A 23,483-nucleotide genomic window follows, 5' to 3' on the forward strand; every position below is an offset into this window, starting at 1 on the left:
AGAGCAAACAGTACCCTTGCATTGAGAAGTCTGGCAAAATTGAGTGATTGCAAAAAAGTATGTTATCTTAATTTAGGCCAAAGTTTGAGAAATGCTCTATTTGCAGTACATGGTGTTTGCGTTACGTAGTTAGAATTGCACTTTGCTGGAGCTGGAGTGGTTAATAACTCGGCACAGAACACGGGGGCTAAGTTACGAATAGTGTCACATTTCAAGATTGCTGCCTGCGCTTTCTGAAGTAAATTAATTTTTCATTTAATCAACTCAAAATCTGTCTAGTATCAGTGAGAGGATTGTATCAGCATTTGGTTATTGTTAATAGTATGAAAGATAAATGTTATTCTTGGGGTCAGTAAACTTCCCACAAATGTAGGCTTGGAAGGCCATATCCAGACTGTCTGGGGACATTTTATAAGATATGACAAAATAGTCTAAGCCTGTAGTGTGTTAAGCTGAATGAATAAATTTTAGACCACTGCAGAGGGAGAATTCGTTTGCTTTTGTTCACATACTGAATGAAGCTAGTGAACAATTTAAAAGCTTAGCTCAGCCTGGGCACAAAGACAAGAGACAGCTTAGATTTTGACATAGCAGTCCCATTTAGACCATCATCTCCTGGGTGATGATGTATGTGGTGTCATTCATGGTGATATGAAGTCTGCAATAAAACATTGTCTATTGCAACAACTGCCAAACTTATTTTAAGGTAACAAATTGCTTTGGATAGTTTTACTGTGATTTATTTGGCCTAACTTGTTCTCAAGAAATATGAAATAGGGCAGGGGGAAAAAAATTACATGTCTAAGTTTCTTGCAGATATTGGAAATTTATTGCTGGTTTTACCCCTATCAATTCCTTCTCTTTTGAAAACTTAAATTCTTATTGAGCCTGTGCCATTGTATGTAGCTTGGGAAATATAATTCTTCCTAGCAAGAATTGTTTTCACAGTCTGAGGGAAAGTTAAAAGCATTCTGAGGACTGAAAAAGACGTTGTGTAAAGTCAAAATTTGACACTTCAGTGAGAATATTTCAGCCAAGCCAAAATAAAGGAACACTTAACTGGAAACCATACGGTCTAGAGTAAGGGATTCTATGCTAGGCTTTTGTACCCCAAAAATGTTCTGTGTCACCTTCCAAAGGGAAATAGCAGTATCCTGGGATCTGACTTATCAAAGCAGCTAAGCTGCAGCTACATTTGCAAGTAAGGCAGGCCGATGAATCGTAAAATAAAGATGACATAGCAATTATTGTTTGACTCCCTTAGAAGGTGGTATGCTAAACTTCAGTGCATACGAAAGGCCAGATGGTGGTAAAGTCTTTGGAAACACCTTAATTTTAAAATTGTGCAAGAGGTCAGAATGTCTAGAGATTGTGAAAGACTGGTGAGAAACTTGCATTTCAAGACCTTGCCACTAAAGGTTTGTTATGTCCTTAATTACATTCTCACCTCAGATAAAGTACGTGTTGCTATGTGAGCTTCCAATGCTGTCTTTGTCAGGTATGTCCTAAGCTTTTGGATGAATCTGTGCAGTGATTATTTTCAGTGCTTGATCTTTATTTTCAACGACTTAGAACATCAGTTGGATTAATCTGCAAAACCTGAGGTTTAGTAGTAATAATTAATTTTTTAACTTGAAATTTAATATTTATTTGTGTCTTGGAATAGACATATCTTGGGGGGAAATATTAAAATATGATACCAGAATCAGGCTGAAGAAACACAGCACCTCATTATGACTTTTATATACTTGTATAATTTCATATTGCACATCCATAATAACTCATCGGCCGAATAGGGTGCTTCTTCCAGGGATCTCCTCCAACGCTTGCAGTGCAGCCAGGGGTCTGTGCTTTACGTGTGTTGTCCTTCCCGTTGTGTGGAAGGCTGATGGCAGCCTGAAAACCGCTGCAAGTTGTGAGCTGATCTGCCAGGTTCTTCTGAAGCACTGCAGCTTGCGGTTTGTGGCCGTGCTGAAAGCATTTAGCTGTGAAATGGCGAGCGGACGGTTCTACGTGCCGCTGAGGATACAGCCCTCAGATGGCTCAGCTGCACCTGCGCCGCAACAGCGACTTGCTGGCTTTAGAAAGCCGCCTGCAAAAGATTTGAGAAAAGTTTGCTGGAGTTAAAAATACAGCAAATGATTCTTCACGCTGGTCGTTCTGGTATGAGATATGCCTGCCCTGCGGAAAAGACAGGAATAAAATTCATGCAGTGGCAAGTCTGATGTGCTTGCACATCTTTATGACTGTTTTCTCCATTCAGACTGCTTTCCGTCGCTGTAAAAGTGACTCCTGCGTCTGGTGAGAAAAGAAACAAACTAACAGTAAGAAAAAGGGTACCTCTGGATCTCAGTCAGTTTTGGCTTAGTCTCTAGCTATTACTTTTAAGATCAGCATTGTGTATACAGAATTAAACTACGGCTCTCTTTTCTCTTTCTCCCAAAATGTGCTTCGTATTCAGGGTAGTATCTTCTCCACCTGGCAGGAAAGGGTGTTTGTCGTACCTGTGGCTACCTTGGTCTCCCAGCAAAGCTGAGAAGCAAACGAACAATCCGGAGCGCACAACAAACATTTTAGTGATTTTTTTGTGCTCTAATAAACGTCATTCTGATTCACTGGTTCGCTGTCTGTTGGCAGCAATTACTGAGCTGATTTTATTTTTATTACATCTTAACTTTGTCAGTGTATTTTTAATAAAAAATATTTGGGGCCTGACATTTCAGGTGCCAGGGGATAGGAGGATGGTGTTCCTGGGCCAGGCTTGCACGGTAGCCAGGACACCTGTAGGTCCTGCAGCACATGTGAGGGATGCAAGTGAACATGCACTTCTAGAACTTGTAATGCCGTGGGCAAATCTCCTAAAATTTATCTGTGCTGATAAAAGCCTTGGAGATTTAAATGAAGTGCTTTAACTGGCTGGCTGAGTTTCCTGTTATAGGGCATTCTGAAGTTACTTTTTTGTTTGAGGCGTTGGTTTAGTTTCAGTTTTCCCCAAAGCTGCTGCTCTGGAAACCTTGCAGTGCACGCCAGTGAGATGGCGCGGAGGACGGCGGCTGCAGTAACGGACTGTGATTAACCAGGCCAGTCGTTTCTGCGGGTGAACTCGGTCATAGAACCGTTAGGAGTGCAGCAGTTGGTACATTCAGAACAAAAGCACCTTGGAGCAAGAACCTGACCAATATTCATATTTGTTGGTATGAGTATGCTTTCCTGTCTTAAACAGAAACAACGAGAACTCTGAGGAAAGCAAATGTTTTTGTGCTTTCTATTAGAGTAAATGGAAAAAAGGAACTCAAGAAATGAGATACAATGCGTGATGTATCTCCCCTCCCCTTCCCTTTGCTTCTTTCTGTGGGACTGTTTGCCTTCAGCTCTGCCATGGCAGGCAGGCAATGGCATTAGCTAACTTGGCTCTGCGCGGTGCTGAACATGAATATGAATCAGAGACAAGTGCCTGAGCTCTCATACTGACTTTTGTTTAGCTGATAATTTGTTCGGATGGTAATGTGCTACATGCACATAAGCCCAATTAGGTTTGAAAATGCATATTTTTCTCTTCGCGGCTTCTAAAAATTGAAGCTTTGTTGTATCATATAAACTATTTTAATTAGTTTCATTTCACTCAAAATAATAAAGAGGATGTATAAACACATCCAAGGTTTCAAACTCAGTGGAACACTGCACTATGACCTTTTGACTCTTAAATTAAAAGCAAATGAAAAATTATTCTAAGAAGGGTCTTATTTTGATATTTGCATTTAGTAGTACCATAACTAACAACCTCACTGGGTGCGAGTGTTGAGATTTCTCTAAGGTTTTACTTTGTGTAAGTGCTTTTACCTTTACGGCCAGAATACCCCTTAGTCTGGAGTGAGGATTTGTAAATTTTTTTCCATGGGCATTTGATAAAGCTTAGTTTCTGAACTCTTTCTTATATGCTACATTATTGTGCATTACTGATCAGCATTAATGATCCTGCTACTTCACGCTATTAAGGAAGGTGTTCATCTAACATCCCAGCCCATCACCTGAACTCTGTAGACAGGTGATGTACTTGCAGAAGAAACGTTCTTCAGAGGGAGTGGAAACTGAAATGGAAATATGCTGGATTCTGTGAGCATTAACTTCATGTTTTAACCTTGTATAAAGATTTTATTTGCAGAAGTTTTGCTTCTGCTTCCTGACACAGGCGCTCACATCAGTTACTGTGTTCAGAAAGAAGTCACAGAATCACAGAATCACAGAATAGTAGGGGTTGGAAGGGACCTCTGTGGGTCATCTAGTCCAACCCCCCTGCCGAAGCAGGGTCACCTACAGTAGGCTGCACAGGATCTTGTCCAGGCGGGGCTGGAATATCTCCAGAGAAGGAGACTCCACAACCTCCCTGGGCAGCCTGGGCCAGGGCTCCGTCACCCTCAGAGGGAAGAAGTTCTTCCTCGTGTTCAGACGGAACTTCCTGTGCCTCAGTTTGTGCCCATTGCCCCTTGTCCTGTCACTGGGCACCACTGAAAAGAGCTTGGCCCCATCCTCCTGACACCCACCCTTCAGATATTTGTAGGCATTTATAAGGTCCCCTCGCAGCCTTCTCTTCTTCAGGCTGAACAAGCCCAGTTCCCTCAACCTCTCCTCGTAGGGGAGATGCTCCAGTCCCCTCACCATCCTTGTAGCCCTCCGCTGGACTCTCTCCAGTAGCTCTTCATCCTTCTTGAACTGGGGAGCCCAGAACTGGACACAGTACTCCAGATGAGGCCTCACCAGGGCAGTGTAGAGGGGAAGGAGAACCTCCCTTGTCCTGCTGGCCACACTCTTCTTGATGCACCCCAGGATCCCATTGGCTTTCTTGGCAGCCAGGGCATGAGTCCATGAGTCAGCCATTTGGGTGTTGTTCTAGAGCCCAGTGACATTCCAGTGACTTGAATATTATATCATATTTTGAAACTGCTATCTAAATGGACCTGCTAGACTTTTGAAAGTTCAGTCATCATTTCTGTCTAGTTTTGGGTAGAGCATAAAAATCTACATACATTGCATGAAATTGTGTTGAAGTAGGAAACTGTGTCTGTCTTCTGCAGCTGAAATTAGGAAACAGAAAAATTTAGTGGTACTAGCATGCGTTACTCGCAAAAAGCACTAGCTGTAACACCACATTAAAATCCAACCTCCTGACTCTGTAATAGATAAAAAGAAATTATGTTATGTTTGTTTTGAGAAAATACAGTGCTAGATGATCATTAGTGTCTTGGGTAGGCAGTCCACTCCCTGCTAAACGACAAAAGTAATGAAAAATGAAGTTTTGAGTTTAGATTTTCATATCTAAGTGGTGTTATTTTATTTAGATTAATTTTATTTGGGCTCAGAAATGAGCTGATCTGGGAACTCTCCCGCAGAGGTGATGTATTTCCAATGACTGATGAAGAGTACACTGAAGTGGCGATAGTCTGGGAAGGCCACAGGGTATTGTAAATGGTCCGTCCTGCTCAGTGTTTGTTTTGCAGTATGTTCCACTCACTGTAATATTTTAAATGTTGAAAGACAGGGCAAGTCAGGATTTCAGCCAGCATCCAAGCCTCGCAAGGCTGTTTGATTCATTGCTAGCACATTATTCCACATTAAAAAGTTAGGGAATTAACCGCTTTAGTGACACGTGAGCAACAAAGTTTTGGCATGAGCTGGATTGTAACCGTTTCCCATGTCCTATGTACAGCATAGAAATTACGGATGTACTGTTTTCCCCAGTTTGAAGTCTATTAAAATGTTTTGGTAAGGCATAAAATTTTCAGAGGGAGCCTAATCAGCTTCACTTTTACCAGGACCCAGATCAGCTCCTAACTCACTTTCTGGGTTTGAAAAATTTTGTTAAATTTCATGAATGACATGAGTAAATATTTTAGCCATAACTGAAGTGTTCCTGTCATATATGATTTTGCTCCGAACCCTAGGTAACACTTCTTAGCATAATGGTGGCTTTGTCCGGTTTTCCCTTTAGTTCAATTTCAGATGATACTAGATGTGCATTTCTCCATTAAAAAAAGGAAATATTTTTAATATTAAACCTGAGTCATGGATATCAGGTCATATATATTTATGGTTGAATGTGTGCAGTGACTTTTATTTGTTTTATTAAATCTTTACTGATTTTTGTAACTGTACTTAAATTATTTTTGAGTTTCTGAAATATATATTGATTTCCAGTTCAGGCTAAATTTCTCTATATTAGCTAGTCGAAATTGTACCAGCAGCTGGTGAAGCCATACTATTCTGTCCAGTGATGCCCGTGTCACATTTTGTGCCAATTGTTATGTCTTAAGAGATTCAGTTATATGAAATTTTGTCTATAACCGGTTTGTGCCTCCTGGCTTTTAAATTCAGTATCCCTGAGCAGAATCTAGGTTTTTGCATCGGACAATGTGCCTTTCAATGGTTAAAATGTTTCCAAAAAGGGCTGGAAAAAAACCCTCAACAAAATGAAAAATATTTCAGATACAGTTCTTGGATGATGTCCAGATTCTACATTAAAAATGCTTTCCAACACCAGACGAAGCCTGAATCATAACGACTCATTTAATACCATGTGCTCTCTGGAAAGAAAATGAGATCAGTAGTGAAATGAAATGCCCGCAGATCCTGGGCATGGTGCACAAGATCAATAAAGATGATAATGCAGAGATGTGGGAGGACACTAAACTGGTCCGTTACTTAAGATTTATTTTGTCTTCCTGTATCTTTCAGAGTGCTCTATGGAAACAAGATCACAGAGATTCCCCAGGGCCTTTTTGATGATCTCGTGTCTCTGCAGCTGCTGTGAGTATGATCCCTTCCTCTTCTTTATTTTACAGACTAGCTAGATTTACTGTGTTTTCAGCTTCTGGCATTAATAGAATCACCTTTTCCACTGAAAACTCACTGGGACGTGCTAGTCTGTTGTTTCTGTGTCAGGCAAGAGGGAGACAAGGGCTGAGAAAAAAGAAGGTGCCAACGGTTTTATCACGCATCATGTATAATGGGTGATGGACACAGAGGATTGAAGTGTGGGGAGGAAATGAGAAACTCGGTGAAGTCCGAGAAAGGAAATTTGGTCACCGGCTGATGTGCGGGTGGGGATGCCATCTGATTTTTTTTGCACATTTAGCATTTGTGGCTGAATATCTAGATCCTGGAGGGCTACTGTGTTGCAAATACCTGCACATGCAAGCAAAATGGGAATGTGAAAGGTCTGATTGTTGCGAGCCGTGCTCAGTTCCATATTCTTATTATGCCAAATGTGGCTTAGTTGCAAGAGAAGTTATTTCAGAGTATGTTATGTAGTCGACTATTTTATGCCATGTGTGGTTTAACACACAGTCATGATTGGGGGTAAGATATATATCATACATTCTTCAATATTTATTAACGTAGCATAAAAAATTTCCTAAGCCAAGTGTGAAATTGGAAATTTCACTCACTCTTGTCTCCATAATCACGCTGGGAACCAGCAACTCTTTCAAAGAGAAGGAAATCGGCTACTATTTCAGCCAGTCAGTAGAGGGAGCAGAAGGGAAGTGAGTTTAATATGTATTCCTAATGTTCTGATTACCATCATGGACGATGAACTCAGATAATCAAGATGATATATGATAAATTAATCAATTGTGGTACATATCACAGACAACCCTCCACCCCCAAACAGCAAATTATATAAAATATAAAATAAAAAGTAGCTTTTAGTCATGTTATTTTAAGTCTTTCTGACTGTCTTGACATAACCAGAATTGAATAACTGAAAGTTCAGGATTACCATTTAGTGTGTCAGTCTGTGATTGCAGTCTTTGCTGGCACTTATATTCCATATAAAAATAAGCATATATTTAAATTAGAAATCCCTTAGCAAAGCCAAAGAACTAGAATACGAAATAGTGGTAGTTGCTCTATGTGTTAACTGAAGGGCTGTTCAGACGTGTAATTTATCCATAAGATCTTAATTGCAAACATGGATCACCATGTTGTTCTAGAGAAGGACAAGCGAGAGCGCTTGTGGTTTGGTGATGACAATCCTTGAGCTGCGACAGTGGGAAGCTGTTCCTCTCCTGCACGCAGTCCGTTATTTTGTCTCCGGCTTTTGCACACAGTTTTTCTGGCAGCTCCTTTCCTCTCTCCTGTTCCATACCTCACAAGTTTGTTAGTACTTTGGTGTCTTCATGGCCAGCCTGTGCAGTAGGAGAAGACTGTATTAGAAGGCAGAGGTAGTTTGCCAGGTGTGAGACTGAGGAGTATGAAAGTGCTTTGAAGCTGGGACTCGGTACACGTTGACGTACCTGGCATGTTAGCCATTGTCAGACTCAGGCTGTGTTCGGTACAACGAAGATGCTGCAGGCAAAAGGAGAGCTAAAACTTAACTTGCCACCTTAAGCTCTAAGAAAGAAACTATATTTAAAAAATCTGAGCTTAATCATACTTGTCTGTCCCAAATATTTTATATTTGAAGTGATATTTTAAGTTTGCAGTGATACGCAGTGGCTCTGTCTAACCCAGGACACTTTACAGGTAGGATCTTTCGCAGTAGAAAAAAGAATAAATCACTCAACACGCAGCTCACTGTGTCCTATAAAAATGTGGGTCTAGAATTTCTACATAAAGCATTAACCAGGTTTCAACGCCTTTATACTGTAGTCTTTATGTGCAGGTAGCACAGGCTTTCAATGAATTACATATTGAAGGCCAGATGCAGTAGTTTTCCACTCTGAAATAGCTCATGATGCCTTTTTGTTGAGGAGGCAAAACCTATGTGCCTGAGAACCATTAAAAGGTGTTGTGCTTCAGCCATTTAAATGTTCCCAAGCTGGGAAGATGTAAGTAGGTTGCCCTGTTATGAGATTCCCAGGGTACTGGGGCTCTGGAGCTTTGCAGGGTCTTCGTGAAAGTGTTTGTAAAGTAACTCTTGGCAAGGAGAGCACTGAGTGATCGTACTTTAAATGCAAACAAATGTTTGCACACTTTTCTGATCATGACTTTGAAGCTGCTGTTATGGGATTGCTTGTAGTATTTTAATGAATATGAAAAAAATAAATGGCATTTGTTGGGTTTAGACCTGCTGTTGAACAGTTGGAAGAGTGCCCTATGATTAGATCTAATTTAGTGTTCAGTGGGCTCTAGATTGGATTTCTTCTTATTAGTCTGGAGACACACTGATAAGAACGCTCTGATTAAGGTATCCTGGTAGCCAGTATAATTTCCTAAGCTCGAGCTGGAGCATTTTTGAAAATATACTGCCATTGTGGTAAAGCAGGACACAATCAGAAAAAAGGAGTCGTCGTGGGTCCTGTATAAAATTGTTGAGATTGTATTTAGAAGGAAAAAATAATTACTGTGAAATGGCAGAGCAGATAATATTGTTGTGGGAGAAGACTCATCAGAGTTTCTCAGAAATGTCATCATCCTTCTGTTTAACTATACTGTCACAATATAGGCCCAGATTATTCAGCTTTTATTCCGGGAGAATTGTTCTGTGTGAGTGCCTTGCGTCTGCAGACAGTACCACCGCTGTCAGAGCCACTGTCGCTGGGTGAAGCAGTGCTGAGCACAGGCGTGACAGCGTCTTAAGCTGCCCCGTTTGACTTTGGTGTATGGGAAATGGCGAATTCAGAACAAGTTTTAGACCACCTGGCTAGCATTAGAGTTCTGTGTTTCTGTCGCGTAAGACAGAGGTGGGTAAGCCAATATTAGATTAATATTATATTATATTTGGCAAGAAAATAAATGGGCAGGGTTAGATAATAAGCTTTTTTTTGTTGTGTGGGGTTTTTGTTGTTTAGGGTTTTTTTTAAAACCTATTGGTTTAATTTATATTGTTGTTTCTGAAGTCTTCATGATGGTTATCTAACTTCAGTAGTTAACATCCCCCATATAAATAATCACAACCAAATTTCTGTTAAACTGCTGATTTCGCAAATCTCACGTCTTCCTAAATATGGAATTGTAACCAACTCAGCAGCAAACTTTATTGTGCAAGTCCAGCTAAACATCTGCTCTGTGGAACAGAAGCTTTTCTTGGACCATGTCATTCTCCTTATCCTGTTTGAAGTTTCCAGGAGAGAGGGTGCTAGAAAGCTGCTGTAGCTATGGTACACTCTCCTCGTACATTCTGCTCTTCAGCAGGCTGGATCAAGTGTCTGCTGAGAATTCTAGGTCAATCTGGATTTGAGAGTGCTATACTCTTTTCCAGAAAGGGCCAACTGGAGTCTGATTTTTATTTTTTTTTCCAGTAAACTGAAAGTTTCATTTTACTGGGGCAACAGTCCATCCACACTGTGAAATAGCGTTTGATTAATTATCACTGTTTGTATAAGTTGCGTTTGAATATCAAAAGAATGGAAAGGGTTTCAGTTTAAGGTGCAAGTTTTCAAGTAACCGTCAGCTGTGGCCAGTTTGAACTCCTGTACAGGAGGCCTTAAACTAACCTTGGTCTGTGTAGATACTGGGATATATTTAAACGCCCTTCTCACCTATCTTTCAGTTTTCCTAGAATGCAGACAAGCTCTTTCAGGAGCCCTTGGGTTTGCCAAACTGCCCGCCCGTCGCTGCGCGGGGGCACAACGTAGCACTGCGCAGCGCTTTCCTTTTCAGCAGCGCGGTGACAGAGAAACCCGACGGCCGCTCTGCTCGCTCCCGAACGAGCCAACGTGCCGAGCCAGTGAAACAGGGAGTCAGGTGGCTCGAGCCGGTCAGCTCTGGAGAATGGGCACCAAGTTAGTTAACCGGTATTTTTGGTATCTAAGTAATACACTTTCCTTTCTGCAACCATATTAAAACAAACAGTCTGGGAGCCGTTTTATTACAGTTGTACACTGTGTGCTTCACAGTGCTCTGTTTCCTGGAACAAGAAGGTATCATAAAATCTCGACTGTTTAAAGAGATTATATAGCAAAATAATATAGCGGGATGAAATATCTTTTTCCAAATGTCTGGCAAGTATCAGTTTCCAATAAATCCTTTTGCTTGAGGAAATCTACTTTGCATACTTACTAATCGTACAAGTGCTCAGGCAGGTTGGTCCTAAATCTTATAGTCAAGACTCCCATGGCTTGCTGGGCAAGAAAGAATCCCTATAGCAGACTCTGTTTTAATGTTGCTAGAAGTTGATATACGCCTGGGGTATATGTATATTGAAATCAGAGGTTTGTTGTATTCCTCTCTCATAAAATGAAACCAAAAGCTTACAGCCCTCTTCTAATTTCTGATCATCAGGGAAAGCTCGACATCGTAGTTGGAAAAGACCAGTAATGATATTGGTGCGCAGAGGTTGACAGAGGGACAGATAAAGTAACTTCAAAAGTGGTGAGAAATTAACTTCCAGATCCAATCATCTAACCTGGGTTAAAATTGGAGCTAGATCCAGTATTTACAACTTCAACTGACCTTTATTTAAGATAGACTTGTACAAAGTGACAAGTCGTGCGTGTACTTTCCAAAACTGCTATTATTAGTCTTGCCAAAGCTCGACCAGTCAAATTTTGCTTTGAGTGATTCTCCTTTTTATCCTGCTTTTTGTGCTGTTTCTCCTTGGATGAATAGTGAGATACTTGGTACTCCCATAGCTCTTCTGGTGAGGTTGCTTGGGAAATCTCTCCGTGGCAAATTTGCCAAGTTTAAAGTGCTTGTGTTGATTTGTGATTGTAAATTGAATCCCAGTACTTAAAAGCTTAAAATAGTATCTACCAAATATTTATTGTAAACTTTTAGACCCTGTTAGAAGCTCGGAGAAAATCCAGTGATGCATAAACCCATAGAAAGTATTTAAAGAAAAGGAAATGCATAATGACTCTAAAGAATGTACATAAATTCCAATATTTTGTATTGTATACATTACATTGTTATATACATTAAACAGTGGTGCAGACAGTAGATAAATGCCAGAATGAAGAAATTACAGTTTTCCATTTCCAAGTCCTTTATAGCACAGTAGTCTCTCCTCCTTCCCATAACAATCTTCTGAGCTTTAAGTGATGTATCAAATCGTCTTGTTCCTCAGAGTTCTGCGTTTCTTTCACAGAGAAGAGACAACAGCCATTAAAAAAAAGACCTTCTGACTAGATGTGAGAGGAAACATTTTCACAATGCCAAGTCAAGCAGTGGGGGACCCTGCCCAGAGAAGCTGTGCATCCCCTGTCCCGGAAGGTTTTAAAGACCAAACTGAGTAAAACTCTAAGCGACCTGGTCTGACCTCACAGCTCACCCTGGTTTGGACAGTCCAACAGGACAAGAAACCCCCTAAGCTCTCTGCCATTCTGAATTATCCTGTGAACTGATGAAATAATTATTTCTCAGATAAAGCAAATATCTGCATTAAACATCCGTAAATTGGTCATGCTTGGAGTGGGGTTCAGACCAGATGGTCTCTGGAGGTCCTTCGCTTTTCTGGGTTCTGTGATTCTAAATTCTTAGCATATGAACTTTTCCCTTGATTACTCAGAATATTTCTGGCTACAGCAGAGATACTGTGCAACCCTTGTCCTTCTAGTCCAGGACAGAGTACTTTCTGCACAGACCTGTTTAATAGCCTTAGAATTGTTTTCAAGCCGTTTGCCTCAAGCTTTTTTCCTTCAGATTTCTGCATTTAGGCTGCTATTGTGATAATATTACTGAACTCAATAACTGCTGTTAAAGTGAGGGAACAGCATCTGCCAGACACAGAAACACAATTACAGTCAAGCACTAATGAAAGACTGCAATGCATCTGCCTTTTCTGTGTCGCTTCTGTAGCCTGTCTGCATGCAGCTTCCCAAAACAACTGCTAGTTCGTACGTCAGTGTGTGATTCATTAGCTCTTCTGACGTCTGTGCTCCAAGCTGGATTCACCTGACAGAAATTCTCCTAGTTATTATTGCACCAGAAACTAACTCCTGATAGTGCAGGAAGCTGAGAAAATGTGTTTATTCTGCTGTACATCTGAATTACCATGTGGTTACCTAAAATCAGCTGTGATCTTATCTGCAGGCATAAACTGGACAATACTGAATTTTGAGTAACAGGAGTCCAGATACTGTGACAACACGTGCTTATAATTCTCCAGGTAGTAACACAAGTACCGCAGGATTGTTTTATGGATGGTGTTCAACTGGAGTTGCAGTCTTTTAGATTAGAAATGAAAGGAGACCTTTAAAATCTCTCCAAAACAGGACTGTCAGACTGTGCTCTGTGCTGCCTTCTGGACTCGTGATCAGCTCATGACTTTTCCATTTTAATTTACATTGAATAAATTTATCATCACCATCAGCATCATCCAGTTTCCTGAACATGGAGAAACACTTGAAGCTGGCTCAAGCAAGCATGATGATGATTTCACACTGGTTATTATCAGTTGAAGCGACAGACTCTTCAGTGGTCAGTGAACGCAATTTTAATAGATGGAACGTAAATTTTACTAGATGTCTAAATATCTTAACACAGTGAGCAGCTGACACATTGCTCCCCTACACTCCAGGCCATTTTAAAACATTCCTGGAACCTAGTATAATGATTTTGCCAATAATTAAGCAGGGTCACACACAATTCTGCCGTCAGACATTGCTTTTCATTGACTGCTGGGATGATAGGGTACTTGACTAGATACTGCCATATTGGCACTTCAGCTGTTCTCCCGTGGTAAGTTGTGTTAAATCAAAGATGACGCTTGGTTCCCTATAAATTTCAAGAGAAAATGCTGAAAAAAAAATGCCAAAAAGTTTTTTGACTTTTGTAGCAGGTATTGTATATCCTAAGGAACGCTTTCTGCCAAGAGTCCTTTCTTTGCTGCCCTACAGCGCCTTTGAATGCAGGTGGAGCATTTGACTATTGATATTCTATAGAGATCATGTATATTCGATTTGTATTCTGCTGTTACCCAAGCAAATAACTTCAGGTCTTCTCTTCCTTCCAAGTCTCCCGTGCGTTTTACATCTACCTTTTTCTGGTGAGTTTTCATGTTCTCCAGTGGAGTCTGGCATGTGGGATGTGCCAGCCAGTTCATGGGATGCCGAACACTTTCATTCCCATCATCTTGTCGTCGCTGTCAAAACACAAAGCTAGCAAAAAAGCAAGAGAAGTTTTCCAATGGATCTGTGCAGCTTTCCTCCCTGACAGCTTCCTTTTGGCTCATTAATGTGCCTAGGATGATTTCTGGTCCATCCTGTAGCAGCAGAAATCAACCTGCAGTCTCCAGCATGTGTTAAGGCTAAGCTAGGCTGAGATTTCCTTCTCTGAGTTCTGTAGTTATTTGCTGATAGTTTGATTACGTGACTTCACTTAGCTGAAAATGCAAACATTCCTAAGGGTAAAAGCCATAGAAACATCCCCATTTGCTCTTCAAAAACAATTTTTTCAGTCATTTTGGGTTTGGAGTTCAAAATGTTATTTAAATGTTAATCACTTGAAACTGTACTTGGGCATATAATTCAATTATGGGACTATCTTAATTATGCAGATGGTGCTTAGGAGCATCTGATACAATTACAGTGCCAATTCAGTACACAGTCGTTCAGAGGGCTTAGCTGAAACACGTTATTATTTCAATGTGTGTGGACAAATTCACTTTTTCAGGAAATGGGTTCATGGAATTGTAATTCTGCTCTGCTCTGCTCATTGTTTTCCGTGGCGTGTAAACCACAAGGTCTTTAACCGTTCGCTCTTATTCTGTGGTGGTCCGAGGCTTGCAAGAGATTTCTTCATGTTTTTAACATATCCAGAGGGATGAAAATGGAGACTTCAGTTAATAATCCATCATCCCTCTGGGTAGCAGGCGGTTTTATTTCTACTTGAATTTTTAACCTCCTTTTGAATGCTGCACCACATCTGGAGACTCTGTGTAAATCTTATCTAATCGAGCTGATAACAAAAGAAGAAAATTAGTGGAATTTACTTTCACCATAAATTGGTGCAAAATAAATACTATGTAATTCTTGTTAAATGAGACTCAAATTTTAGTATTGTCCCTTCTTTTGGTGCGAGTCCAATGGAAAGGAACCCATAGTCTATTTTACAGCATGGGTCAGTGTTTAAGATCAGTGTTTCTGCTTCCTACAATATGCTTTACTCATCTGCCTTTCTGTTAATAAGAAAAAATCTTGTAATCGCTTTCAACACTCCATGTAAGTCCAGCCTTGTATACGTAATTAATGATTAGATGCTGTTAGGGGGGCTATGATAGCAAAGAAATATTAAACAAAGAATTGGAATTTATATAGGGGAATAGCCATAGAGGGGATATTTTATAATAACAGAGAGTTTAGAAAGGAATGAAAACCTGAATGCTTCTGACCAAAAGTCATCCTCTAGCTCAGAGCAAATAGGGGGAAAAAATTTTGGGGGGTGATTTATTCTGCTTTCTCACAGTTTTTCACTTTTGCCCCCACACTGTCTTTTTCTCACTGATTCTTATCAGAAGGAGGACATTCATCTCTCAGGATCCAAGTATGGCCACATCTGTATTACTGGTGGGCACGCTCTCTGTACTGCCCATACATTGTGTCCATGATGTACAGAATGGTGTCGGCACTTCAGAAAAGCTGTGTGGTACCTGAATTCCCACTGCTCAAGAGCCTGCACAAGCGCTTTCCTGTGCCAAATGACCTTCTCTGATGCCTGAAGGAGAGGGTGTGCCTGTGTGTTGGTGGCTGTGGATAGGGTCCTTGTCTCTCATTTTTGGTATTCGGCTCTTACAGAAATGTCACATTGTATCGCCATGAATATAGTCACTGAAAATTCATGCCAGGAAGACTTGTCGCATTGTAAATTCTAATTTTCAGTACTGGGTTTATTCCTGTTTTGTTGAAAGTAAGTGGAGAATGATTTCAAATCCTGTGAATTCACTGCAGGTGTAGGTCAGCTTTGCTCTGAGGAATATGAATATAATATTAGAAAAAAATAGCATCTAGCAAAATAAATCCAAGTATATATGTTTCTTCCTGTATAACCTGGGTTCCAAGCCTCTGTTGTGGAATCACCAATCTAAACTAATGTGCGTTACCTAAAAACAGTGTGGGACCAGCGCACCAGGATGAGTGGTAGAAACCAAAGGATTTGTAATGCCTAAGTGAAGGCTGGGACATTGTTCAAAACTGAGTAGTTGATTCTGCCTTCTAATGACTTAAATTGTTCTTTTTGGAAAAGATAATGTACAAGCTTGAAAGAGAAATGTATATTGCATGAGAACCGAGAGAGAATGAAGATTGCTTTGGCTTGGACGTACGAATGGCTGTAAGAAGCAAGCAGTAAGAGATCAAATTGATGTTTGCTGTTGGAGCAGAATTGGAGCAGAATCTCAGAAGTCGAATGCATGGGAGGAACTGTTCCTGTAGCCTAGCGTGAAAATTACCCTTTTACTTCTGGTGGAGTCAACAGGCGTGCGGATTAGGTGTCACGTAATGATCAGTCACAAAAATGCAGGTTGCAGAGGGGTCTTACTAGTGCTGTTTATGGTTTCATAAAATTATTTTAGCTGTTAGTTCATCCAAAAATGTAACCTCATTTATCCCTCATTGGCTTCTATGGGACGTTCTCTTATCTAATGTCAAACTTCTTTTTCCACAATATATAAAGAAGAAAATTCGGGTAAATTGATATTGATTTTTCTGTTGGCTAGAAAGGTGACTTCTGCTCTGACACCCTCTCATTCTGAAGTACTGCATTCCTATTCCCCTTGAGAAAAGGGCCCTACTCCAGTATGCGTCCGTTTTTTACATATCACGATTACTGTAACCATTTATGGCAGTAACGAGGCTCTGGCAAAACAACAGTAGGAACAGAGAGCTGTAACGAGCGTACAATGTTCCAAGGGTGGCAGCAGTGCAAAGACAGGGTCCTATGCGGAGGAAGCGCCTTCTGAAGTTACTTTTTGGAGCAAAACAAAAGCATCATATGCAGCTAACGAGCGCGCATTTCTTCCCTGAGAGGTTGCCCTGTTGTCTGTAGCGGTGTATGTGCAGTTTGTTGAGAGTGGAAGCTCCCCGTGCTGCCAGAGGTGTGTTTAAGATGGTACATCTGCTTGCTGAGGAGTGAAGGATGCCTTTTCCTTTTTACCTATACGCACATTTGTCTTCTGGTTTAGTATTAGAGTGTTGCCTCTTAGGGAGCCGCAATGTTGCAGTATTAAACCCCTCAAACTCATTGATAGAGTAGCAACAATTCTGTGAGCAAGAGAACTCAGCTGACAGCACACGTGGTTTGCAATGCACCATTTTTCTCAGGCTGATAGCAGTCAAAAGACGAGGATTTTGGCTTTTGTAAGAAGAATAGGTTATTTCCTGCCTGTTTTCTTTGCAGGTGTATAATACCACATATGCAGATGACAATGACAATTTAAGTGTTCTCGTGTTTGTCTCAGAGTGCCAACTTGTTGTCAGGATTGTATTGACTTGTTGTAGGTGATGGGACTCTGGTTGGATCATCTGAGAGAATTTCAACAAGTACTGTCCAAGATTTCCTGGCTGAACTGATTAGTTCTGCCAACCAGCTGCTGTGTAGATGTGCAAAATATATTTTTAAAAAAGGATGTAAGTTGCCTTTGTGCTGCTTTTCCACAGCTGCACGGGAGTCTGGTGTAACTGGGGTGGAGAAGGTTGGTAGAAATGCAGGACAATGGGGGCTGGAAGGGACCCCGGGTGGTCGCTAGGCAATGAGACTGGAGAACACTTGCTCAAAGCGGAGCCACCCGATCAGGTCAGAGCAGGCTGCTCATGGCTTTATTCGGTATAATCCTGAGAATCCCCCAACGATGGAAACTGCACAACTTCTCTGAGCAACCTGTTCCATGGCTTGACTATCCTTAGGTGTGGGGTGAGCTTGCCTTTCAGTAAGTTTTCATCCAGACCTTACTCTTCTCTCCTCTTATCTTTGAGGAGAATCACATTTTCCTTCCTTCCATGATCAAATTAACCCTGCACTGCTTATCAAAAGATATCACACTTCCAGAATTTCCATTAGACTGAAGACAGCTGGAGGTAGAGAAAATTGAAAAAAAAAAAGGTGGTTCTCATTGTGGACTTTGTGCATGGGTGTGTGCACGGAATAGCAAAATGGGGACTATTTGCCATTTCTGGGTATAGTAAGCTGAAGCCTTCTTTAAATATTTGTGTAGAATTTTGAACAACTGGAGGGCCTGGGCATACAAAAATAAACGCTTTTATTGAGTTTTAAGATAGCTAGCACTGTTATAGGTCTATATATTCCCCAGCTATGAGAGTACTAAAGTTGACTGTTTTTTTCAGCTTTTTAATGTAACAGGCAAATGAAGAGCTTTAAATGTGGGTTGGCTTTGGTGACTGGGTTAATAGTTTTTGAGATTTAACCACAAAGTTCAGTCTATCTTTATGTGATTATTACAAGATTAATGTATTATAAACCTTTGCTCTGTTTTCAGGCTTCTCAATGCCAATAAGATCAACTGCCTGCGGGTAAACACGTTCCAAGGTCTGCATAATCTCAAACTGCTATCTCTCTATGACAACAAACTGCAGACCATCAGCAAGGGGCTCTTTGCACCTCTCCGATCGATCCAGACTCTGTGAGTATGCAGGCGTAGCATAAATGACAGCTCTCTTTTTCCCCCCAAAGATGTGGCCTGTGTTTGCAAAGGCTTTGCATCTGACATTAACGCAATTTGGAAGCGACCCCAAGGTAGTAGCCGCTCCTTTTCTGATGGAAATAAAAGGAGTCAGAAAAAGAGTATCGCATAAATTCAGCACAGCCAGCTATCGATACTGCCTGCCCGTAGTGACAGAAATGTCGTGTCTGAAGCTCCCAGAGTAATGCATTCATACTGTTTGTTGGGAAGAGAATACGTAAATTTGACTCTGTACAATATGCGAGCAGCAGATTCTGTTAAAACCATTGCCTAACAGTTTTTAATGAGCTACTGGTTGGGATCTCTCCTTACTGGGTCCGAGTCCTGCTGTACAGTTTGTGACTTCTGAAACCGTATCTCAGCTGACATTCCACTTAAGGGGAGTGATACATTGATTATTTGATCCATTAAGAATATCCGCTAAACATGTTCTGAGAGTCTTTGGAGGCATTAGCAGAAGAGAGATCGGAAGAAAAATTGGAAGCAAAAGTATAGAAATGACTTGGTATATTACAGAAGAAGGTTTCATCCTAAAGCTGTGAGTAGTAAGATAGTAAGGTAAATAGAACTCCTTCAGAGCTGGAGTTGGCAGCCTGATGTAAATGAAAAACAACAAATTAAGAACCTCCTCACCCAATATTGAGTATTTTGTTTATATATATTTTTGCATATATAGATATAAGACTCTGTGTGTTTATATAGTACATAAATATATGCATTTCCAAATTAAAATATATATGTGTATCTATATAAATAGATATGGGAATATATATGTACGTTATATATCTGTATATACACGTACTATAGCACTGGAAATGTGTATATACACATGCACATGTATATTTTAATAATGGAAATGCATTGGCCAAATTAATTTTATATACGTTTTCATTCATATAAAAATGAACTAATAGGAATGATTTCTAGCAGCAGGGTACCTGCTACCTCGTCAGGCAGCCACAAGCACAACCTTAATTTCCAACAGATATCTGGCCAGTCTGTATTGCTGCAAATTATTAAGGCATTAGAAAAATCACGTACAACCCCCCTGCCCAGTCCTGACCCCCCCCATCCCATGCTTTCTTCTGCTGCAGCGTGCTGTGTATGTACATAGATATAGACGTAAACAAGGGCAGCAGAGAAGGTTCATTTACAGAGGTGTAGAACATTTGTCAAATTAAACAGCAAGCAACACCCTCAAGGTGTAAAAATTTCTCCTTGGCTTCCGTAGGGTGTTACTGGTACTACTGGTGGCTGTTATTTAGAATGAACTTGTTGCTTCACACTGAGACACTTTTTCATGAAATGTTTTTATTCATGCTCTCGTTTTTAGTACTCCAAGTGATTGCTATTTTCTGCCTTTTTGATAGAGCTAAAAAAAACAGTCCCATCTCCTGTCTCTGTAGGCTTGTTTGTTTTTTGGACCTTTCACACCGCGGATGACTACTGCAACAGTGATCTTTGTTTTCTTCAGGCGCCTTCTGCTATGTGTGCTTTCACTTGCTGCTCCTTGACAGCCCTTGCCCTGCTGATTTTATACTTACTCTGTTAAGTGACAGTTCATAAATAACTGCAAACAGAAAAGAAAAGAAGTTTCTTCTACAGGTGGAAAAAACACGCTAACAGAGCAGAGTTCTTGTGAGGCTGTAAAGTTGCACCTCTGCCCAAACCAAATTTAAACATCTGTCTCCTTTTAAACTGTCTTTGCAGTTTACTGGAGAGCCGTGTCCTGTTCCCTTGGAAGTTCGAGGGACTGGTGCAAGTTAACTTAACCGAGATCAGAATCGGGCTCTGAGAAAGACCTGACAAGCTCTCCTGATGTAGTGCTCAACTTGGCCAAGCAGAATGAAGCATGACAGCAGAAGAGAAATGCTGTTTCTCTCTAAGATACTCCAGCAGATTTCTGTTCAAAAAAGTCTAAATATCCAGTTAAAATCAATGCTAGAATACCTTTCTCCAATTGTATGGGAAATAGGCTGTGCAAATTTTGGTGAAGGATAGAGTGAAGTTCTACCTTGCATAAACAGTTCCATCTCCAAAGTAAAAATTTTGGGTCCTGCAAAAACCAAGGGGAGTACTATTACACAGGATGAGTGTATGCAAATAGCAATCTGGCTCTCAAGAAAAAACCTCTGGATCACTTCTGGCTTTGCCCACAGATCCAAGGCACTTTACTAATTTGCATTTTGATCCCTAGGAAACCAAGCTTGCCAATAAAATTTATTTTAAACCAGCGTACAGCATGAACTTCAGGTCAGGTGCATCTAAAACCACACGTTTCTCTCAAAAGGCAGCATTTCTGGCTCTCAGGAGAAAACACTGGACTTTGTAGACTGGAGGGCTGTGTGCTTTAAAGCAGGCTTTGCTATCTTAATTTTTGTTTCCTCTGTGAGAGGACTTCCAGCAGGCTTAATGAGCTACGAAATGTGATAGCTCACAGAATTCTCCCATTCATGTGCAGCTCTGCGTGGTTTCCGCCAGGCCTGGCTTTTTGGAAGCTTATTCGATTACTCTGCTCTTCAGGTTTGCGTTTGTGAAAAACAGTGATGGAGTACAGTGTCACAGGTCACTTCTGATTAAACATCCCATCCTTCTCGCAGACATTTAGCTCAGAATCCATTTGTGTGCGACTGCCATTTGAAGTGGCTGGCTGATTACCTGCAGGATAATCCGATAGAAACCAGCGGCGCTCGATGCAGCAGTCCGCGTCGCCTTGCCAACAAACGAATCAGCCAGATCAAGAGCAAGAAGTTCCGCTGCTCAGGTAATTCATTTATCCAGGCTGTACTGCACTTTCAATTCAGAAATAAGCAGGTCCAGAGAGCCTACTAATCGAATCTGCAGGACAGTGTTTGCTATAATGGATATTATGGAGCATCTTTTAAAATTAAATTTGGAAAATTCAGTTAGTTCTGCAGAGAGCCAATTACCTTATGGATTAACAAAAAAAAAAAAAAAGAAAGAAAGGAAAAAGGGGGGGTCAGTCTATAGCTGTCTTCTATGTGTCTCTTAAAAACAAGGAAAATAAAAAAGAGAAAAGCTTGTGACATTTAATTTTAAAGATTTACTAGGGTATAAAATGTCTAAGGAAAACAATGAAGATGTGTACGAATCCACGTGGCAAACATCGTATTTTGAAGGGGGGGGGGGAAGGTGGGTGGATCATTATTTGTGTTCCAGGAGAAGTCTTACTGACCTGAATGAGAGCTGAGCTCAAGTAAGTTCTCAGACCTGAAAGGCTGACAGTAGTATGAGTGAGATTTTTACACAACTGGCAATGGATGTTTCGGACCTAGGATGTGAGTGAAGCTGGGGGTGAGGGGACGGCGTCAATTCATGTCCTGTCGTAGAATTTTTTTTAATATATATCCTCACATAACATGCACTAATTCAAGTAAACTTGCCATCGAAGTTGGTAAGATTTTTGGTTTTAGTAAGTTTTGAGTCAAGACTTGCATCATATTTTAGGCAAAGATTTTGTGTTGTGAGCTAGATGGAAAAATGTTTCCCCCTGAAAATTACTTCCGAAGTAACATAAACACCTTTTTCTCAACTCTACCCATTCTTTGTTTATGGTCCAGCTGTCAGTGGAAGGACATTTATTGCCCTATACAGCACAGCTAAGCAGGCTGCTGCTTCATGTGTTGGTTCTGTTGGTTGTATGCATCTTAGATTACGGCATTTTTGTGTACTGTAAAGACAAGCAGATTTCAGTGAGCAAATCTATTAGTGTGTACTGAGAAGAAAAACAACTGTTATTGATGGTGTACCTTGCAGTGTTTTCTGTAAAAATTACTTTGATTTTTTGTCATTTTCCTCTGAAAAAAGAAGACCGTGATTCATTGTGTTCCTGGTGGTAAAAGATTAATGACTCTAGATGGGGATGCAGCATGAAACTGAATGGCAGCAGCCCAAAAGAAGCTGTTGTGCTTTGTGTATCTCTGCAAGCAATATGCTGAGCTAAACTTCTCTTTATGGGCAGAATAAAATGAAGATAACTTCATTTGCAGTCCAATTTTCTTGGGCATGCTTGTTAAAGTCTTCAATCACTTGTGACTCGAGCCACAAAATTTAGAACTGGAACTGAAATGATGGCATACTTTTATCTAGGTTTTTGGATTGTGTCCATTATAGTAACAACATAATTAGTCAGTAATATTTGTATTTAACAGAACTAGAAAAGAAAATGCATAAATATAATTTAGAAAGGAAAGTGGACTGCAGAAACAGATCAGGACAAATCTGTACCAAATTTGCCATTGTTATTTTCTTCTGCTTTTATTAATAGGCTAGAGAAATTAATGCTGTGTGTGTGCATGCATGCCTTGAACAGTGGTACAGGCTATTGGATAAGGCAAACACCATCTGATACCATTTATGAAAGGTCATAGCTAAGAAGAGCAAAAATGCAGAACACGGTACCTGGTGATATTGAGAAAAATATTTTGTGTGAGTTCTTATCTTGGGGGTCCTTTCCTCGAGGCATTAGGCTGTTTTTTCCTTGGTCTCCAGTTCAACGAGTATATCAAAACCACATGCAAGAGGAATAAACCTGACTTAGGAAGGAGGAGAGCAGAGATTGTACAGCTTCAGAACAAAGATTTCAGCTGGATGAAAACTAATTCTATTCAAAAGCTTAACAGAGAAGATACCCTTGCCTGTAGAGTTTCCAGATGGCGATGAGATACACTGAACTCGACTCACTGTCTGCCCACGAGACAGGGGAACGTCTCATGGTTTAGAAGAATCTTAGTTTGTAAATCAATCCAGAGAACAGACACCCTTGGCACTTGTTGTGCTCAAGTTGTCCCTTTGAATCACGGCTGCTTTGGGCTTGGCATTTAGCAGGAATTTTCCACGTTTTCATGTTTCATCCCAGGATTTAAGTCGGCACGTCTCTGTGCAGAGAAGC

The 23,483-nt window shown here is 40.6% G+C and overlaps 1 protein-coding gene across 2 annotated transcripts in view; it reads left to right on the top strand.

The window, feature by feature from the left end:
• Nucleotides 1–23,483, top strand: part of SLIT3 (slit guidance ligand 3) — a 525,043-nt gene that overhangs the window by 367,479 nt on the left and 134,081 nt on the right. For both annotated transcript variants that reach the window (XM_075442199.1, XM_075442200.1), the window contains exons 13-15: nucleotides 6,730–6,801; nucleotides 18,368–18,511; nucleotides 21,172–21,335. In XM_075442199.1, coding sequence (XP_075298314.1) covers nucleotides 6,730–6,801; nucleotides 18,368–18,511; nucleotides 21,172–21,335 — 380 coding nt within the window. The remainder of the gene's footprint in view (nucleotides 1–6,729; nucleotides 6,802–18,367; nucleotides 18,512–21,171; nucleotides 21,336–23,483) is intronic.

The sequence above is a fragment of the Opisthocomus hoazin genome, chromosome 23 (assembly GCF_030867145.1).
Source record: "Opisthocomus hoazin isolate bOpiHoa1 chromosome 23, bOpiHoa1.hap1, whole genome shotgun sequence".
Taxonomy (NCBI): domain Eukaryota; kingdom Metazoa; phylum Chordata; class Aves; order Opisthocomiformes; family Opisthocomidae; genus Opisthocomus; species Opisthocomus hoazin.